General features: G+C 47.4%; 6 protein-coding genes across 13 annotated transcripts; 4 read left to right on the forward strand and 2 right to left on the reverse strand.

Moving 5' to 3' along the window:
- The first annotated feature begins 17 nt into the window (after positions 1-17).
- Positions 18-3,545, forward strand: LOC6608296 (vang-like protein 1). The gene is made up of 2 exons (XM_002032997.2): positions 18-588; positions 652-3,545. Exons 1-2 carry the CDS (start codon positions 339-341, stop codon positions 2,154-2,156), a joined length of 1,755 nt encoding a protein of 584 aa, XP_002033033.2. The 5' UTR covers positions 18-338; the 3' UTR covers positions 2,157-3,545.
- Positions 3,546-3,862: 317 nt separating this feature from the next.
- On the reverse strand, positions 3,863-6,442 carry LOC6608297 (phosphoglucomutase-2). The gene is made up of 3 exons (XM_032717051.1): positions 5,947-6,442; positions 5,784-5,885; positions 3,863-5,721 (listed from the first exon to the last, which is right to left on the reverse strand). The coding sequence occupies exons 1-3, from the start codon at positions 6,105-6,107 to the stop codon at positions 4,113-4,115; spliced, it is 1,872 nt and encodes a 623-aa protein (XP_032572942.1). The 5' UTR covers positions 6,108-6,442; the 3' UTR covers positions 3,863-4,112.
- A 639-nt stretch (positions 6,443-7,081) lies between these two features.
- LOC6608298 (RNA-binding protein 8A) lies at positions 7,082-7,873 on the forward strand. The gene is made up of 2 exons (XM_002032999.2): positions 7,082-7,245; positions 7,335-7,873. The coding sequence occupies exons 1-2, from the start codon at positions 7,185-7,187 to the stop codon at positions 7,769-7,771; spliced, it is 498 nt and encodes a 165-aa protein (XP_002033035.1). The 5' UTR covers positions 7,082-7,184; the 3' UTR covers positions 7,772-7,873.
- On the reverse strand, positions 7,792-10,237 carry LOC6608299 (protein SDA1 homolog). Its single transcript, XM_002033000.2, has 2 exons — positions 9,678-10,237; positions 7,792-9,615 (listed from the first exon to the last, which is right to left on the reverse strand). Exons 1-2 carry the CDS (start codon positions 10,152-10,154, stop codon positions 7,960-7,962), a joined length of 2,133 nt encoding a protein of 710 aa, XP_002033036.1. The 5' UTR covers positions 10,155-10,237; the 3' UTR covers positions 7,792-7,959.
- A 340-nt stretch (positions 10,238-10,577) lies between these two features.
- Positions 10,578-12,335, forward strand: LOC6608300 (phosphorylated adapter RNA export protein). The gene is made up of 5 exons (XM_002033001.2): positions 10,578-10,690; positions 10,749-11,481; positions 11,537-11,628; positions 11,682-11,958; positions 12,017-12,335. Exons 1-5 carry the CDS (start codon positions 10,646-10,648, stop codon positions 12,229-12,231), a joined length of 1,362 nt encoding a protein of 453 aa, XP_002033037.1. The 5' UTR covers positions 10,578-10,645; the 3' UTR covers positions 12,232-12,335.
- A 103-nt stretch (positions 12,336-12,438) lies between these two features.
- Positions 12,439-18,294, forward strand: LOC6608301 (E3 SUMO-protein ligase PIAS1). 8 transcript variants are annotated; one of them, XM_002033002.2, is made up of 9 exons: positions 12,441-12,749; positions 13,473-14,147; positions 14,212-14,452; positions 14,509-14,743; positions 14,802-14,968; positions 15,035-15,123; positions 15,196-15,343; positions 16,023-16,101; positions 16,181-16,467. In XM_002033002.2, the coding sequence occupies exons 1-9, from the start codon at positions 12,621-12,623 to the stop codon at positions 16,221-16,223; spliced, it is 1,806 nt and encodes a 601-aa protein (XP_002033038.1). In that variant the 5' UTR covers positions 12,441-12,620; the 3' UTR covers positions 16,224-16,467. The 8 variants fall into 8 exon arrangements, with proteins under 8 accessions (XP_032570681.1, XP_032570680.1, XP_032570677.1 ...); XM_032714789.1 differs by lacking the exons at positions 16,023-16,101; positions 16,181-16,467 and adding an exon at positions 16,570-17,886 and having other exon boundaries at positions 12,440-12,749; XM_032714786.1 differs by having other exon boundaries at positions 12,440-12,749; positions 16,023-16,467.
- Positions 18,295-18,362: the final 68 nt, after the last annotated feature.

The following is an 18,362-nucleotide window of genomic DNA, read 5'->3' on the forward strand; positions in this document are numbered from 1 at the left end:
GCTGATTGTGTTGCGGTGGTCACACTGCGTCGGGGGTGAAGCCAAGTCCACGAAAAAGTGAATAAAAAGCGAAAAATGTCAAATAGCGTATGAAATAGTCATGCAAGAGACCAATAGTGACAATGTGCCGCACAACTAGCCTTAGATAAAGCTCTAAATCGCCTATAGGCCATGCACTGCGCCCTGCATACCTGCGTATGAAAAACCTGCTGCCGCCGTAATTACAGTTAGACACTAAAATAGCTGCACGGCCAGGTTGCAAGGTGATTTGGGGCACGTATCTTCGCGAGCAGGAGATTCGGAATCGGGCATAGCCCTCGCACGCTAGCCCAATTGCAATGGAAAACGAATCCGTCAAGTCGGAACACAGTGGACGCTCCAGACGCTCGCGGAATCACAACAACAACGGCGGAGGGGGTGGCGGCGGAGTTGGTGGCGGCAGTGGCGGAGGAGGCAGTGTCAACAACGGCTACCACAGGGAGCGGGACCGCTCCAGACATTCCCACCGCAGCACACACTCCTCGAAGTCGGGCAAGGGATTTCAACGGGGCGACATGGCACCGTACCAGACCAGCGTTAATATGACAGGTGAGTTTTATAGTTCTAGTGGTGAAAGGAAACCAATTGACCTATTTATTATTTGGCCACCAGGAGACGGCAGCCACGATGGCCAGGAAGTCATCGAGGTGCAAATCCTTCCGCAGGACGAGAACTGGGGCGAAAACACTACTGCCGTCACGGGAAATACCTCGGAGCAAAGCATCTCCATGGAGGACATCAACAACATGTGGCATCGTGAGAGCGACAAGGGCTTTGGGTTTGCCTGCCGCCGATACGTGGAATCTAGCTTCTACTTCCTTCTGGGATGCGGAGCGTTTTTCTCGCCCGTAGCAATGGTGGTGATGCCGTATGTGGGCTTCTTTCCGTCGGCCTTCGATCATCCGGAAATAACGCAAACTGTGCGCACCCAGCTGCTGGCCTGCAGTGAGCAGTGCAAGGGCCAACTGGTCTCGTTGGCCGCCCGGCTGCTGCTCCTGGCCATCGGCCTGTGGGCGGTGTTCATGCGACGTACATCGGCCACCATGCCACGGATTTTTCTGTATCGCGCACTCGTCCTCCTTCTCGTCACCATCTGCACGTTTGCTTACTGGCTCTTCTACATCGTGCAGGTCACAAACGGGGCCAAGATCGTTGTGGAGACGGGCGGCGATGCCGTGGACTACAAGTCACTGGTGGGCTATGCCACCAATTTTGTGGACACTTTGCTATTTATTCACTATGTGGCCGTGGTGTTACTGGAGCTGCGACACCAGCAGCCGTGCTACTACATCAAGATCATTCGCTCCCCGGACGGCGTTTCGCGCTCCTACATGCTGGGTCAGCTGAGCATCCAACGGGCGGCAGTGTGGGTGCTACAGCACTACTACGTGGATTTCCCCATCTTTAACCCTTACCTGGAGCGCATCCCAATATCGGTCTCCAAATCGCAGCGAAACAAAATATCGAACAGTTTCAAGTACTACGAAGTGGATGGGGTGAGCAATTCGCAACAGCAAAGCCAGAGTCGAGCCGTTCTAGCAGCCAATGCCCGACGCCGAGACTCCTCGCATAACGAGCGCTTTTACGAAGAGCACGAGTACGAACGTCGTGTGAAGAAACGGCGTGCCCGTCTTATAACCGCCGCCGAGGAGGCCTTCACCCACATCAAACGCATTCATAACGAACCGGCTCCGGCATTGCCGCTCGATCCGCAGGAGGCTGCCTCGGCGGTTTTTCCCTCGATGGCCAGAGCGCTACAAAAATACTTACGGGTCACGCGTCAGCAGCCTCGCCATACCTTTGAGAGCATACTGAAGCATCTGGCGCACTGCCTAAAGCATGATCTGTCGCCCCGCGCCTTCTTGGAACCCTACTTGATCGAGTCTCCGGTGATGCAGAGCGAGAAGGAGCGACGCTGGGTGCAGTCTTGGTCCCTGATCTGCGACGAGATCGTCTCTCGCCCAATCGGCAATGAATGCACTTTCCAGTTAATTCAGAACGATGTCTCCCTAATGGTCACCGTACACAAGCTGCCACACTTCAACCTGGCCGAGGAGGTCGTGGATCCCAAAAGCAACAAATTTGTTCTTAAGTTGAACTCCGAGACATCCGTATGACACCAGCACAACGCCCCTCCGATCAACACGCCCACTCACAGCAACCAGACGCAATCGTCCTACTTGCATGTGTTTGTCTAATAATCCCAGCTACTAATTCATTCACCCATTTTCTTTACTTTAGCCTGATTGATGACTTGTGAGAAACTGCCATCAGGGTAATTGAATTTATTTTTATACGCCTGAAACACCATAACCAATCAAACAAAGCAATCAAAATTTCTTATCTAGAGGAGCATTTTTAGATCGATCAAATCCTTGAATTTAAAGAAACAAACAAACATGGAATGTTAGAATGGAAAAGTTTTTGTGAGAACAAAATGTCTAGGCAGGCCCCAGCAGCTAAACTTTGATCTTGTAACAAATGATTAGATGAGAAGACAACGTACTTATCAGCGCTGAACTTGAACTTATGACTCGAATATCAAGAAACAATGCTCAAAAGCCCAGTGTATCATCCTAAACCGACGCGAACATATCACACCCTTTGATAAGCAAAAATGACTTACAAGTTCCCAAAGTATTAATTATAAGAATGATGGTTTGGCTTGCCGAACCGCGATCTTCAGATATCAACTCTTAAATGCAGCTCTTGTATACACGATTTTTATTTTAGGAAACATGTTTAGTGTAAAGTTGGACTTACTCGTCGCGGAATATCTAAAGTTTTACGCGATATCTGTGACGCGTAAGCCCGATCGCTAGCCTTAAGATGGAATGGAGTGAGCCAAGGCAAGCCCATGGAATTTTAGCTAGGACTCGGACTTGCGTCGAAAGTGCATTGGCCACTTTTGACGCGACTTAATAAGATTTTAAATACGCACATTTTAAGCCGAAACCGAAAGGTCCTAACTCTTCTGCCACAAAGTTGAGAAACGACGTAACAACTATAACTCGAATGCAACTGATGACAAATACATAATATAAGCGAAGACTGCCTGAATATGCATTTTATACACACAAATTGCCAACAGCCACTAGCAGGTGTATGTACTAACCTGTGCATAGCAACCACATATATACAAAAACTCGTGTATTTTTAGAGACGAAATTATAGTGATAAGGACCCGAATTCGTATTCGAACATGTGTACGTTCCAGTGAACCCAATCTATACATACATATATGATATATACCTATTTACAAAACTACTTAGAAACGTTTGCTTGAGGTTTGATTTCATTTTCGTTTTCTAGCTAAATGTCTTCTGTCGAAGCTCTTTTATATTGCAATTATCTAGCAATTACTTAAAGCAATTGGAAAGCCAACCTAAGCACACATACCATTTATACATACATTTACTCTCAAACTGTAACTGTTGTAATTGTAACTAGCCTATAAAAACCACATGCCCTAAATAAATCAAAACCACTTCTTTAACAGCTTTAAACGAAGTGTTCTATCTCGAAGATGTTCCCGTGTCGCAAATCGTGGAAGTGCGCACGTAATTAATTCATTATTGGGGTCTTTTGAATGTCTGAAAGTGGTTTTATCAGCTCGAGATTAATAAACAGTTCCTATATTGATTATTGAGCCAGCCAGGTTTACCATATCGCACTGAAGCAAGTTTTAAGTTCTTTGTATCACTGCCACTCCAATTTCCATGATAAGAGTAACATGCTCAATTAATTCAAGTGGAGTGGGTGAGCACTATGGTCTCATTTCACATCATAAGCTACTGAAATATCAAACTGAGGAAACCCATGATTTGGTGCCTGGTGGTGGATGGTGCGTTCGGTTTTATTTACATAATTTCATAAATACTAGCCGAATGTGAGTGGAATACTAACATATCAGATATCCTTTAAACAATAATAGGCAACAGCTTGCGCTGCTGTTGTTTTTTGGCATGTGCGTCGTCAGTGCTGTTGGTATGGAACTTTCAATTTTAGACAGGTCTACGTGTTAGATCTTTCGTCCTACTCGCCTAGTCTATCCGCTTAAAGGTGCATGCGGATTAGTCCTTCCTGCGCTGGAGGCCGTTCTTGCTTGGCTCGTAGAATTCCTCGACAATGGCCTCCACCATGGTATTCATTGTATTAGTCAGCTTGGCCCAGTTTTTCTCGTCCGGCTTGCCACACATCTCGGCGTAGTACTTCATCTTGGGCTCCGTGCCGCTGGTGCGTAGAGTGACCACGAGTCCGTTTTTGAAGGTAAATGTGATCATCTGGGAACTGGAGCTGGTCGGCAAGGTGGCCTTCTTGTCGCCAGTGCTACTGTCGAATCCAGTGGTTAGATCGCGAACGTTTTCGATCTCGTACTCGCCGTTAAGGATGCTGGTCGGATAGGTGTCTGCCTTGCCCTCGTCCCAGGTACGCAAGCGCTCAAAGATCTGCTCGATGACCGGCGGGCAGCGGCATATGACATAGGAGCTGATAGTCGTGTGGAACCCATATGTTTCGTAGATGTCGCGCAGCTTCTCCTGCAGGGTCATACACAGCTTGCACCGAAGATAGCACGCCATGGTGGCCAAATGGGCAGCTGCACTCACACCATCCTTGTCTAGTACGTTAGTGCCTACCATGAAGCCGATGGCCTCTTCGAAGGCAAACAACACGGTTTTTCCCGCCTGCTGTTGCTCGATTGCCTTGTTGCCCATCCACTTGAATCCAGTCAGCGTTTCGAAGAACTGGAAGCCTTCCCGCTCGGCCATGGCCCTGAGAATCTTTGAGCTCACCGTACTGGCTATCATCACGCAGTTGCTAACATCGCAGTCGGGTTCTCGCATCTTGTGCAGCTCCAGAGACCACCAGCCCAAAAGAGCGCCCACTTCGTTGCCGCTGAACAGCTTGTAGCTACCATCCTCGCGCACTTCGGCAACTGCCAGGCGGTCGGCATCCGGATCGTTGGCTAAAATTATTTGGCTGCAGTTGGCTTTCGCAGTTTTAATTGATAAATCCAACGAGGTTTTTCCCTCCTCCGGGTTGGGCATCGGAGTGGTGGGGAACTCTGGGTCCGGCTCCTGCTGCTCGCACACCGATATGAACGGCTTAAGATTGATTCGGGCGAAAGCCTGTTTCACAAATGCATAGCCCACGCCGTGCATGGCCGTATAGGTGAAGGAGAGAGGGCACCTTCCGTTGGCCTCCAGCGAAGTGCAAGGCAGTTGTTTCTTCAGGATATCGAAATAGGGCGGCACAACGATATCGTACGGATCCTCCAGCATTGTGTTCGAGCACATCGCCGAGTCGTCCCAGGATGAGCCCTTGGGCTCCAAATTGTTTAGAATCGACTCCTGTATGCCCTCGTCGTGCGGCGGAATGATTTGGGCTCCATTGCTCCAATACACCTTGTAGCCATTGTCCTCCTTGGGATTGTGCGAGGCAGTCACCATGACGCCGGCCAAGCACTGTAGCCTCAAGATGGCATAGGGCACCATGGGCGTGGCCACGTAGCGCTTGAACAACCACACCTTAAAGTCGTTGTTGAGGAACACAATGGCCGAGAGCTCGGCGAAGCGGTGGCTATTGTAACGACCGTCATACCCGAAGACAATGCCACGCCCGGACCAGTCCGCCGGATCAGGGTATTGTTCCTTGATGTACTCACACAAGCCCTGCGCCGTCCTGTTACCAAATTCAATTTAGCACATTCGATAAGCTTGGAGATTAGATAAGATCAAACTTACTGAATGACCACCAGCTCGTTCATGGAGTCAAAGCCAGCCCGCATGCAAGCCCTCAATCCGGCCGTGCCGAAGCTGATGCGTGTGCACAGTCTCTTGCGCAGCCTATTTAATCAGTGAGTTAAGCATATTAGGCTATGAATCATTTTGGTTGGATTATCCTTACGTGTCCCAGTCCTTCGCCCGAACTGCGTCCATGATTTGGCAGGCGGTGCTGGCGCATTTGTCCCATCGAATCCACTTGCGGATCTCGCCATCTAGCTCCGGATCGCCCGAAAGAGCCATGTTCTTGATCTCGCACAGCATCTGGCCGCCGGATTGACACATGGTGGCTGAGTTTTTTTGGCCAAAAGATCTATTTAATTTCAAGTTGAATTTAGATGAATGCCGAACGGGAGCGGAGAAAAGGCAGCACTCGGTTGCTGACAGTGATGTCACAGCCCGGCAGCAAAGAAAAGCACACTGAGCTGCTACTGGTGGGAGCGCAATTGAAGATCGACCGATCGACGTAGTGTTAGCCTGATTATGTTCGCTGATGCGGCCACATACACATAGTCAGTCTGCCACGCCCCTTTATAAACATACGGCAAATTTTGACAAAGCGGCTCCCGGTCAAATTTTTTTTATGCCGTGAGGTTGAGATGACACCGTGACTGAGCGATAGTGCGTCTTTTAGAGATGGCATATGTAAATTAATAAAAAAAATAATTGTATAGTAGGTTTTTGAGTTAGTAACAACTATTTGTGGATTGTTTTGTATGAAGCCCTATATTTGTTGAAAATATGAACAAAGTAACATATAATCTTGCAGATGGAAAATAATGCGGCATTGTATTTTTTCAGATTTTGGTAACTGAAAAGAATATGTAGATACATACATGAATCTTAAAAACATACGCCGAATGACACCTCTTTATATAAATGAATGGTGCTTTAAAATTATGTGTTACAAAAATAATTTAACGGACCGATTAGGTTCACAATTTTTAGCTCCATCTGTAATCATTTAATGTCTGTGAAAGAAATACATATTTGGATAAAACGTATCAAATAAGTGAACTTTATATAGTTACAGAAGAAATAAGAACAGGAGAACTTAAGCATGTTGAAATTCCAATCGTCCCGAGCTTATTATTTCGTTAAGGTGATTTTTAATACACTTTACAGATGATGCATATCCCTTAACGTCAACATAGTTTATTTAAGCCAAACTATATTTCAGGACATTTGTGCCCAATGTAAGTATTATAATCAAAACATCCAGGCGATAGTATTCCGAACGGAATTAACCAACACTGACGATAATGCCATCTCCAGCAGAGTTTTTGCAACTGGCCAGACGCGGAACGAAAACGAAATAAAAATAAGCCTATTCATTCTGCTTTTTAAACACAGAAAAAGGAAATGGCCGATGTGTTGGACATTGACAATGCGGAGGAGTTCGAGGTGGACGAGGACGGTGACCGTAAGTAGCTGTGGCAGGCTTTGTAATCCACCGGTCTTATGCTTTCTATTTTCTCCCACGCCGCGCCGTGCACCCTACGCTCAAAACAGAGGGCATTGTGCGCTTAAAGGAAAAGGCGAAGCACCGCAAGGGACGCGGATTTGGAGGCGACAGTAACACCCGAGAGGCGATCCACAGCTACGAGCGTGTGCGCAACGAGGACGACGATGAGCTGGAACCTGGTCCACAACGGTCCGTCGAGGGCTGGATCCTGTTTGTCACCTCTATCCATGAGGAGGCGCAAGAGGACGAGATTCAGGAAAAGTTCTGCGACTACGGAGAGATCAAGAACATTCACCTGAACCTCGACCGGCGCACTGGGTTCTCAAAGGGATACGCTCTGGTCGAGTACGAGACCCACAAGCAGGCGCTCGCCGCCAAAGAGGCGCTTAACGGTGCCGAAATAATGGGACAGACCATTCAGGTAGACTGGTGCTTCGTTAAGGGACCGAAGCGCGTTAAAAAGTCCGAAAAGCGTCGCAGATAAACGACTCCCAGCCCCAAGAATAATTTTTTAAAATAGTTTAATGAATAGGCAACCGTACAAAGTCTATATGAATTGAAATAAATCAGATAACTCTACCAATTACCCTTTATACAATCATTTGGTTAGAATTATATATCTTATATTGGTATTCATTTAAAGCACTACGGGGTTTGGGACGCAAGAAGGTACTACTTCATCTTTTTCTGATGTAGTAGATGTTTTCTCAGTGCCTGCTGCTTGTCCTTGAAGCTCTTCTTAACCTTGGAGCGCGCCTTGTGTCGCAGCATGCCAAAGTTCTTGGTTTTGCGCTTCTCGCGGTTCGTCTTGGAACAGTGCTCGTTCACTCGCCCATCCTTCCAGCCAAAGCGCTCGCGATCCTGCCGGCCCGCCTGCACAGTTTCCAGCCGCGACTCCTTGTCGTGCTTGCGCTTCTTGTAGATCATCTCGATGCTGTTCAGCTTGACGAACTCGGCGCGATCCTGTTCAAGTGGTCTCTTGCGGGCACTGGTTACGGTCTTCTTAAGATTGGCCGCGTTGATGCGCTTGAAATCTTCGTCCGTGAATATGCGTGTAAGAGCCAGCTCCTGGGCAGCCTCCTTTTGGTTAAGGATCTTCATATCTTTCTTTTCCTTCTTGGCCTTTGCGGACTCTTCGCCACTTTCCACGCCTTCGTCGGAATTATCGCCCTCCTCATTCTCCTCGTCATCACTGTTCACTTCGTCTTCGTCATCATCGTCCTCTTCCTCATCTTCGTCTTCTTCATCATCGTCTGCTCCACCACCCTCACCATCACTGTGCGCAACGTTAACCCATTCCCCATCGTTTGAATCCGTATCGTCTTCGCTCTCTATGTCAATAGTCTTAGAGTCCTTGAGCAGAGCCTCTGCACCCAAGACAGTGTCGTGGACTTCGCGCTCTCCGTAGGCTCTAACCTTTCGTTCGGCCTGGGCCTCTGTCTGCCTGCCTCGGTCCTTTTTGTGCAACAGGGCCGGTAGCTGTTCCCTGTAGAGTGTGATTAGCGACCTTGCCGCCATCATCACTGACTTCTCCTTGTACGTTTTATACATTGCCAGGTCCTGGAGCAAATCCTCGCCCATGGCCAGAGGACATCGCATGCAAATCTCACGCGTCGCATTCAGACCTATGGCCATCACATCGCTGGAGTTGCGTTCAGTAATGAAGTTGTTGGCGATCGTCTTAAGGATAGGCTCGATGATGTCTCCGGGAACCAGTTCGTGGGACGCTTGGGCGGCAAACTGGAGCACACGTGTCACCTGGCGTTGGTGGGGTTGCAGAAAGCGTGTTATGTACGGATAGAAACCGAAAAGGAAGAGGTCGTGGATGCCGATCAGCCGGGAAATTACGTCCAAATGCATTAGCTTCACCTCAAATCGCTCGTTGGTGGCCTGCAGCTGCTTAAAGAGCCCTTCGGCCATTCCCTGCGGGTTGTGCACCAAGTGAATGCCTGAGAAGTTAAAGGCGGGAGCGTTCTTTTTCTTCTTTTGGGCCTTCACAGCTTGCTTTTTGATCTGTGCCAATTGCTTGGTCCGCTTCTTGGTTTTCTTATTGACTCGATTGGCCATCAGAGCACCCTTAAGGTCCACCTCGTTCTCGCTGTCAGTGTCCTCCTCCTCATCCTCTTCATCATGGCCGAGGAAAAACTTGAGCGAGGTGACCAGCACTTTTGTTACCTTAGAGAAGCAGCCCACAGTGGCTATGACATTCACCGTCTTAGAATCATTCCATATGTTTTTCTTGTACAGCTCGATCATGATATCAGCGGACATCTTGGCTGCCTTCGGATTGGCATCCTTCAGCATGGAGTACATGAATGCCTGCAGGCTCTGCAATGCCATAAATGAATATTAATTGAGTCATCCACTGGCAGCTGACTACTGCGTCTTACCGAATTGAGCTTCATATCCTTGTGCTTGGCATTCATATTCTTGATGTCCGTCACAATGTGCGTCTGCAGAAAGGTGCGAAGATTCTTGTCCGGACACCGCAGCAACTGAAAGAACAGTTCTAGTATGTCCAGCGCGGGCACTAGGTTCTTGTTTCTCAGCAAGATTAGAGCTTTCACAAAGCAGTTACGCATAGCCGGGTCCAGAACGGTGGCATAGTTCTTCAGCAAATCGGAAAGGCGTTTGGGGAACTCCTCGCAGACGGCCGGATAGCACTGGGCCACCTGGGCGACAAACATGACGATGTCATCTAGGGATTTGTTCTCTTCGCTGGGATTCAGCGCAAAAACCTCCAGCAGGCTGAGAAAGTGTTGGTACTGGATGTGGAACTCATCGCTATACGACTCCGGATCTCGCTTGATGAGGTTCTGCAACTGCGGCAGGTTCTCCGGCAGCTGGTTGTTGTTGGGCCGCACCATGGTGAGCCTTTATAACAGGATTAAAACTACGATTATTTTTAACCACGTTCTGTTCTGTTCGCAAAATAAACGCACGTGTGGTGTGTGACCGTTTGTGGGTATAGCAGAAATGCCTCACCTAAAACTATGTTTATTTAATTAATTAAAATAAAGAAATTTATTCTTAATTATATATAATTTAATTAAATAAATAAATTAAATTATATATAATTAATATAAGCAATGTTGTTCATCCCCATCCCCCAAGTACTAAATTATTCAAAATAAACTAAGTTAATTTGTCTAGTAACATCTAGTAACGCTGCTCATGTTAATAAGTTAAATATAACACGATCTAATTCAATTACATCTTTGCACTATTAAATAGTATAATAATATAAACATAACTATGCAGCAAGTAATCCACAGTAAGTATGGTCACTCTTCCGCTCAGTGTTGCACAAACAGCTGCACTTTGGGCGAAGATTTTCTCTCGACTCGCCAGAACAAAAATGATGGAACTGCACGCAAATGACGTTGACCTGGAGGACGGCGAGGTAACCATTAGCACCCAGACCATTGAGCATCCAATGACCATCTCTGTCGACCTTTCAGCTATCGGAGAGCGACGATGATGGCGTTTACACGCCGCTGCAGCGACCTGATGGTGCGGAGAAGGTGGCCAGTCCCCTTACCACCTGCCATCAGATCCAGACTGCGTTGGAGGACGAGTCACAAAGCAACAGCGACTCCTCGACTGCCGAATCCTCCGAGGACGGGTGCATCAAGAAGCTGCGTACGGAATCCAGCGGACCCGGTGGCCACAAGAAGCGGAAAAAGCGCATTCGGCGCACGGTGATGCGACGCGTTTCGCCCACGGATGCCGAAATGCAACCGAATCGAGCCCGTTTCAAGAAGTACAACGTGTGGGCTTCTGCCCTGCAAGAGGATGCGCTCAGCGAGAATATGCGTGGCTGCGACGTTACCCGAAGCGGTCGGGATCGAAATGTGGAAAACTATGACTTTTCATTGCGATACCGGCTGAACGGCGAGAACAGTCTGAAGCGGCGACTCTCAAACTCTTCGGAGGACGGCGGCGAATTCTCCCATCCAGCTCACAAGAGGGGAAGACCTTCTAGTCGGCCCATCGCCGGGAATCAACAGCGTGGCTTGGTCAAGAGTAGAACGGGTCACCGGTCACGTCGTGGGTCATCTTCGGCCAGCGGATCTTCCGATTTCTGCGAGCCCAGACACATTCTGGACTTAAACGAAGTGGGTGAGAGAGATCCTTCGGATGTGGCTACCGAAATGGCCAGCAAACTGTACGAGGAAAAGGACGAATTACTTGGTGAGTATGTGAAATAAATAATGCCCTACTTAGTGAGTAATACCAGTTTTACCAGTTCGAGTCGTGGAGGTCCTTGGTATAGATGTGTGCCTAGAGCTATACAAAGAAACTCAGCGCATTGAAGCCGATGGTGGCATGATGATCAAAGTGAGTAGTAAAGGATCTTCCCCTGAATATACTAACACTATACCTCGAAACAGAACGGCAAACGGAGACGTACACCAGGCGGTGTATTCCTGTTCCTATTAAAGCACCACGATAACATCACTCAGGAACAGCAGAAGCGCATTTTTAGTGAGGATCGCCATAGTCTGAGCAAGTCGCGAAAGCAGATCGAAACGTTGATGCGGGACCGTAAGGTGGAGGAGTTGAAGAAGTGCCTCAGCAAGCAGGTTACGGAACTGCCCACGTTAAATCAGCGAAAGGAGTACTACATGCAGGGCGACGAGCAAAGGGAAGATAAGCAACCGGGCAACTGTAAGAAGATCCCATTATTGTTGTTAAATCTCCTTTTTGACTATTTTGACTATTTCAGTGTCCAACCCACCACCCTCCCCTGTTGGTGCTGAACAGGAGCAGGACAGCCCTGAGTACAGGACCCACGAGATCAATATAAATCTTGTGGACAACGCGGAACTTCCCTCCACATCCAAAGCAGCGGCGGCGGCTCAGGGAGCGCCGCTAAAGGATTTAATCAGCTACGACCACGACTTTCTGGACGTCAATTGCGGGGATATGGACTTTTTCTAGGCCCCCGCCAAGCGTCGGGCCCCTTTTATACAATTCTTGCATAGATAGACCCATATTTGTACAATTAAATAAATGCCTAGCGAATTAGGAATCTACGAAAGTAATGGTTGCTAACAAAGTAAACAAACGCACGCGTTAGGACATTTTCGGGCTGCGTGAGACAAGACTCTGCCATGCGTTAGGGATTTCCGCAATGTCGATCGATAGTGACAACTCTAGTCGGCCCACCGCGACGACGCCGCGTAGAATATTTTTGTTTCTCCACATTCGTTGAAAAACAGCGGCAATTGCTTGTTTTTATGTGAGGTGCGCGTCCCAGGCAAATGCAAACGAGTCCGCGACTTCAATTGCCGAACGCCTAACGCCGCCGTGAACAGAAAATAACAGTGATGCGAAAGACCCGCTCGCAGACGGCTCGCACGCAGGCGGAAAATGCCGCAACATCTTCGAGCCCCGGGCACCAATCGACATCGTCAGCGCCAATAGCAGTTAATCCCTTTGATACCAGCAAGTACAAGGTAAGTTTCCGCCAGTCCCAGTTTATTCAGTCCAAAGAATTTTTCATAAATATGGGGGCCATCCATGGCTATTGATAAGCAGTGTGACCGCAGAAAAAGTGGTGTCTGTACCCTTCCCCACCCACGAACAGAGTGATTTGCCAGCCAAGTCTGCCGGCGCTTCGCAACACTATCATCCGCCATATTTCTTCAGACCGTGCGGACAAAACAAAATTCGTGTGACAAAAAAAGGGGGCATTTTAACGGTAGTTTGTTTAAGCGCAATTTGCGAAAGAAGGAAGGCCGCCAGTGGCGAACACAAGCCTTACTGAAATTTCTGCATATTCCAACGTTAAAAGCCACTGAAAGCCGATTGGTTCCACGAAAAGAAACTTTTTGCGAGAACGCCATGTTTGAGCATCTAGGTAATGATTTGGTGGCATGCGGCAGTTTCGGACCAGTAAATGATCCACAGATGGGAAAAATGTGGAAGCCTGGCTTTTGTGCGCCTGTCAAGCAATTGCTTGGCATATAATGTAAAGCGAATTTCTGATTCTGCATAAAGCCGCACAAGACATACGCATGTGTACATATGTGCGAAAACGCGATATTTGCATATAGAGCGCGCTTGTGTGTGTGTTCGTGCGGACGCTTGGTGCTAAGTCCCGCTATTTGGACATAGACACCTTCCCAATTTTCCGAAATACATTTTCATTGTTCGCCATGCCATTTCCGTCTCTTCAGGAATGTGAGCAAATGGTGCAGATGCTTCGAGTGGTCGAGCTGCAAAAAATCCTGTCGTTTTTGAACATCTCATTCGCTGGACGAAAAACCGACCTGCAGAGCCGCATCCTCTCGTTCTTGCGCACCAACTTGGAACTGCTTGCCCCGAAGGTCCAGGAAGTCTACGCCCAGTCCGTGCAGGAGCAAAACGCCACGCTGCAGTACATCGACCCAACCAGGATGTACTCGCACATCCAGCTGCCGCCCACCGTGCAGCCCAATCCGGTGGGCCTCGTGGGCAGCGGTCAAGGCGTGCAGGTACCCGGCGGCCAGATGAATGTGGTCGGCGGCGCACCCTTCCTCCACACACACAGCATCAACAGTCAGCTGCCTATTCACCCTGATGTGCGGCTTAAAAAGCTAGCCTTCTATGATGTACTCGGAACGCTGATCAAGCCTTCAACTCTGGTGCCACGCAACACTCAGCGCGTCCAAGAGGTGCCTTTCTACTTCACACTCACGCCGCAGCAGGCCACAGAGATTGCCTCTAATCGCGACATCCGCAACAGCTCCAAGGTGGAGCACGCCATTCAGGTTCAACTGCGCTTTTGCCTGGTGGAGACTTCGTGCGACCAGGAGGACTGCTTCCCGCCGAACGTAAACGTCAAAGTGAACAACAAGCTCTGCCAGCTGCCTGTAAGTATTAAGTGATTATCCAATCATGACCTGGTATAATATCCTGCTCCTTATTCCCCTGCAGAATGTCATTCCTACAAACCGACCAAATGTGGAGCCCAAGCGTCCGCCGCGACCCGTTAATGTCACGTCCAATGTAAAGCTGTCGCCTACCGTCACCAACACCATAACAGTGCAGTGGTGTCCGGACTACACGCGTAGCTACTGCCTGGCCGTATACCTGGTAAAGAAGCTCACATCAACACAGCTTTTGCAGCGAATGAAGACGAAGGGCGTAAAACCAGCGGACTACACGCGAGGCTTAAGTGAGTTTCCTGTTCTCCAATGATGCAACCTTAATAATAAACACATATTTTTACAGTCAAAGAGAAGCTGACTGAGGATGCTGACTGCGAAATAGCCACCACTATGCTGAAGGTTTCCCTTAACTGCCCGTTGGGCAAGATGAAAATGCTGCTGCCTTGTCGAGCATCAACCTGCTCGCATCTGCAATGCTTCGATGCCAGTCTCTACCTGCAAATGAATGAGCGTAAGCCCACGTGGAACTGCCCTGTATGCGACAAGCCGGCCATTTATGACAACCTGGTCATAGATGGGTAAGAAATGTCAATATATTTGGCATATATTGGTAACTAATTAAACTCGGTTTTCCAGCTACTTCCAGGAGGTGTTGGGCTCGTCGCTTCTAAAGAGTGATGATACTGAGATTCAACTTCATCAGGATGGATCTTGGAGCACACCAGGACTACGGAGCGAGACGCAGATCCTTGATACGCCTTCAAAGCCCGCCCAAAAGGTTGAGGTTATATCGGATGACATAGGTAATCGCTCCACACGCAAACTTTTAAATTGTTTTGCCATTAATCAAGTTTTTCGGCCATTATCAGAACTTATCTCGGACGACGCCAAGCCAGTAAAGAGGGATTTGTCCCCAGCACCGGACGAGCAGCCCACATCAACGTCAAACAGTGAAACTGTAAGTAGAGAGCTCCAATCTACAACCTACAAAACTGTTTTATTATATGACTGTATTCTGTCTGTGCAACAGGTTGACCTAACGTTAAGCGATTCAGACGACGACATGCCGCTGGCTAAGCGTCGTCCGCCCGCCAAGCAAGCCGTCGCCAGTTCCACGTCGAACGGCAGCGGTGGCGGCCAACGTGCCTACACCCCGGCACAGCAGCCCCAGCAATCCGGTACGTTGGATCCCTTTTTGCAATAAGCCAGTAACGAGAATTATATCTCTGTATAGCCAAGAAATCTTTATGTTTACAAATTGCTAATTGTAGACCCTAGGGTAAAGTAGTTATAAGAATCCATACACATCCCATTTACATACACTGACTCAACCACGCTTCAGCACAAATAACTCAGACAGAGGAATGAAATCCTAACAAATTCAAGGCATTTAGTTTTCGGTTCACTTTTTACGGCAAAGCTCTAGGACATCATTTAACGTAAAAGTATTATTTTGGTGCATCAATTGTCTTAAATAATATTAGAAAATTTTAACTGCAATAATTCGAAAGAGTATGCACATTGTCCCAAATGAAAATTACATAGATATTACGTATGATTCTGACTTTTCATCATCACTTATTGTTATTCGAATATAATTAGGTCCCCGATTCCCACGATTTTAGTATGAGTTCACCCAGTTCAAATTAACCCATTTTTAAATGTAGTATGTACAAACATATGTTTATGTTTTAAAATGCGACCAGAAGGGCTATTTATCATGCTATTTTGTGCTAGATCTACGAAGCCCAGCATCGAAAAGGTTTCCGTACATTTCATAAAATCCCCTAGCCAAAACTTGTATAGAGTAAGTAGGCAACAAATTGACTCTTTCCGCTTTCGTTGCTTGTATTGTAGGTGGTAATGTTTTTAAGAAACCTCAGAAAGCGGAGGAGCTTTACAAGCGTGTTCATTTAGGAGTTTGGCTGCGCCCACGGTATGTTTTCCGTCGATCGATTGTGAAGTGGTTCGGGTTTGGAACAAGAATCCCATACTTAATCAGAACATTCTTACAGAAAACCCAAGCCAGAGAGCTCAAGGCGCCCAAACGTCGGCTAAGCAAAGTTTATAGAGTATTTTTCGGTTTTATACCACCATTTGTCCTAGTTCATTTTCAATGTATTTTGTGTTGTCACCGAATCTAAATTATTCCACGATATGTACTCTTATTTTAAGTGATAATTTTAATAAATAATGCCAGTTTGTTAGTGAAGGTTTTTGTTGAGAGCCTCTTTTCCGATTGTTGTTGTGTTAACCTAACCCCAAGGTTATATGATGATAATAACTAAACTAATTCAAGTAACTTGTGCATTTCTTTGTCTTTTTTCTTTCTCTCTCTCTCTTTCTCTTCTTCCCCTGATCTTTTTGTGTGACCCGTCCATGCTGCCGCCGATGCAACTCGTAGAATCCCCAGAACAGCAGGCCAGCCGCCAATCGCCAGAGAAGCAGCCAGTCTCAGAGCAGCAACTGCAGCAGCAACAGCACGAGCAGCCAGCGGCGGCAGCCGTCCATGCCTCCCTCCTGGAATCCCTGGCTGCTGCGGTCGCGGATCAAAAGCACTTCCAACTGTTGGATCTGGCTGCGGTTGCGGCTGCTGCAGCTGCCACGGCGTCCTCCGGCCAGAGCCAGAATGCCGGCCCGTAGGCAGAACCCCCAGAACATCCCACACACATTAATCGCACATCTCACGGCTCGCGGTCTCATCTCTCACTGTTATGGCCCCTATTTTGGCCCGTCCAGTTTTTGTTTTCGGTTCCACTTCCGGTGGCACACGGCCACATATTACCTCAGAGGCTATTCTTCGGCGTTCGATTCGCCTTGCATCACCTCCATTATTCATACTCTCTCAATCGCGAGCCACCAACTGATGCTTGTAATTCTTGTGTTGCAGGACGCAGGCAGTACAGACAGGTTTTGTAGGAGAGGCTCCCCTGTTCCCGAGTGAATCCAAGTGCTCCCCCATCGGCCAGATTGTTGCTGCCCCTTTTTTCAGTTGGCTCACCCCAAAACACTTTGCTTACGTCCCGTGTCTTTAATTCGTGTCGTCTCGAGTAGTTAGTTGTGTTACGCTTTGCCAGTGCTCTCAGCAACACACGCCACACCACACAGCAACTGAAATATTCCTAGATATTACCAACACACAAACTAGCACCAGCATTAATTAGCAATTACTATAGGAAACGCAATTAATTTATTTTCCATTGAAGCGGTCAGCGCAATGGACACGAGAAGTACGAAACGAAAGGATGCATGCCAGGCGGCGGCCAGTCGCGGTAACAAAATTTAAAGTAGTTAAGTTATTTTAGTTAAACTACGGATTCTGTACGGATTGGAGGCGGTGTTGTGTGGAGTTGGAGAGTGCTGCATGCCTCGCATTTAAGTTACGTTGCAAGACAGGGCGGAATGGCATATGGAATTAAAGGTCCATAATATTGAAAGCAATCGAAGGTGTTTTTATCAATGCAAATCGATTGGAAATGACGGATTATGTATGTTATGTATGTCGTCCAGCTAGACGCTCAGTTTATATGACCTCCCTGGCCTTTGTTGGCGTATTTAAGCTCAAACCGTACCACTACGGATTTATATGTTAAGATTTTTAATTGAACAATGCTTTGACTATGACCACGCAAACCCCCCTAAATATCTGAACGAACAAATATGAAATCAATGTACAAGGAGACGTGTACTTTAACTATACGATTAAACAATTTTCAACCAAGACCTGTCGTTTTATTTACCAACGGGGGTCAAGCACTGTTTTAAGTTTATACTGATTTTTCATTCAGCATCCCGTTTCTAATTGAGCCCTCCCGAAACCTTTTCTTTACTTGCAGAGGATAATGACGAAAACTGTATGGCTAAGGCCAAAGAGGATTCCGTAATTGATCTTCTAGATTCGCCATAAATCGCCGCCGCAGAGATCTTAAATGTAAGGTCCTACGATAATCTTTAGGCGACCCAAAGAATTAGACTTGGCCTGTTAAGTTAACTTAATACGCCACAATTCGTTGACCTGTATTGTAGCACTCTAAGTATGTTATATTTTCCAGTAGTTTGTATACGTATATTAGCTAAGGATTGACTTAAATGAGAATAAATGGCTTAAGACAACACGAAGTAGTTGGAATTATTTTGTAGTTGCATTTTGAATTTCGCGCCAATCAGCTGTTTTTCACTTCTCGAACAGGTTGGCAG

Source organism: Drosophila sechellia, chromosome 2R (genome assembly GCF_004382195.2).
Source record: "Drosophila sechellia strain sech25 chromosome 2R, ASM438219v1, whole genome shotgun sequence".
NCBI lineage: Eukaryota > Metazoa > Arthropoda > Insecta > Diptera > Drosophilidae > Drosophila > Drosophila sechellia.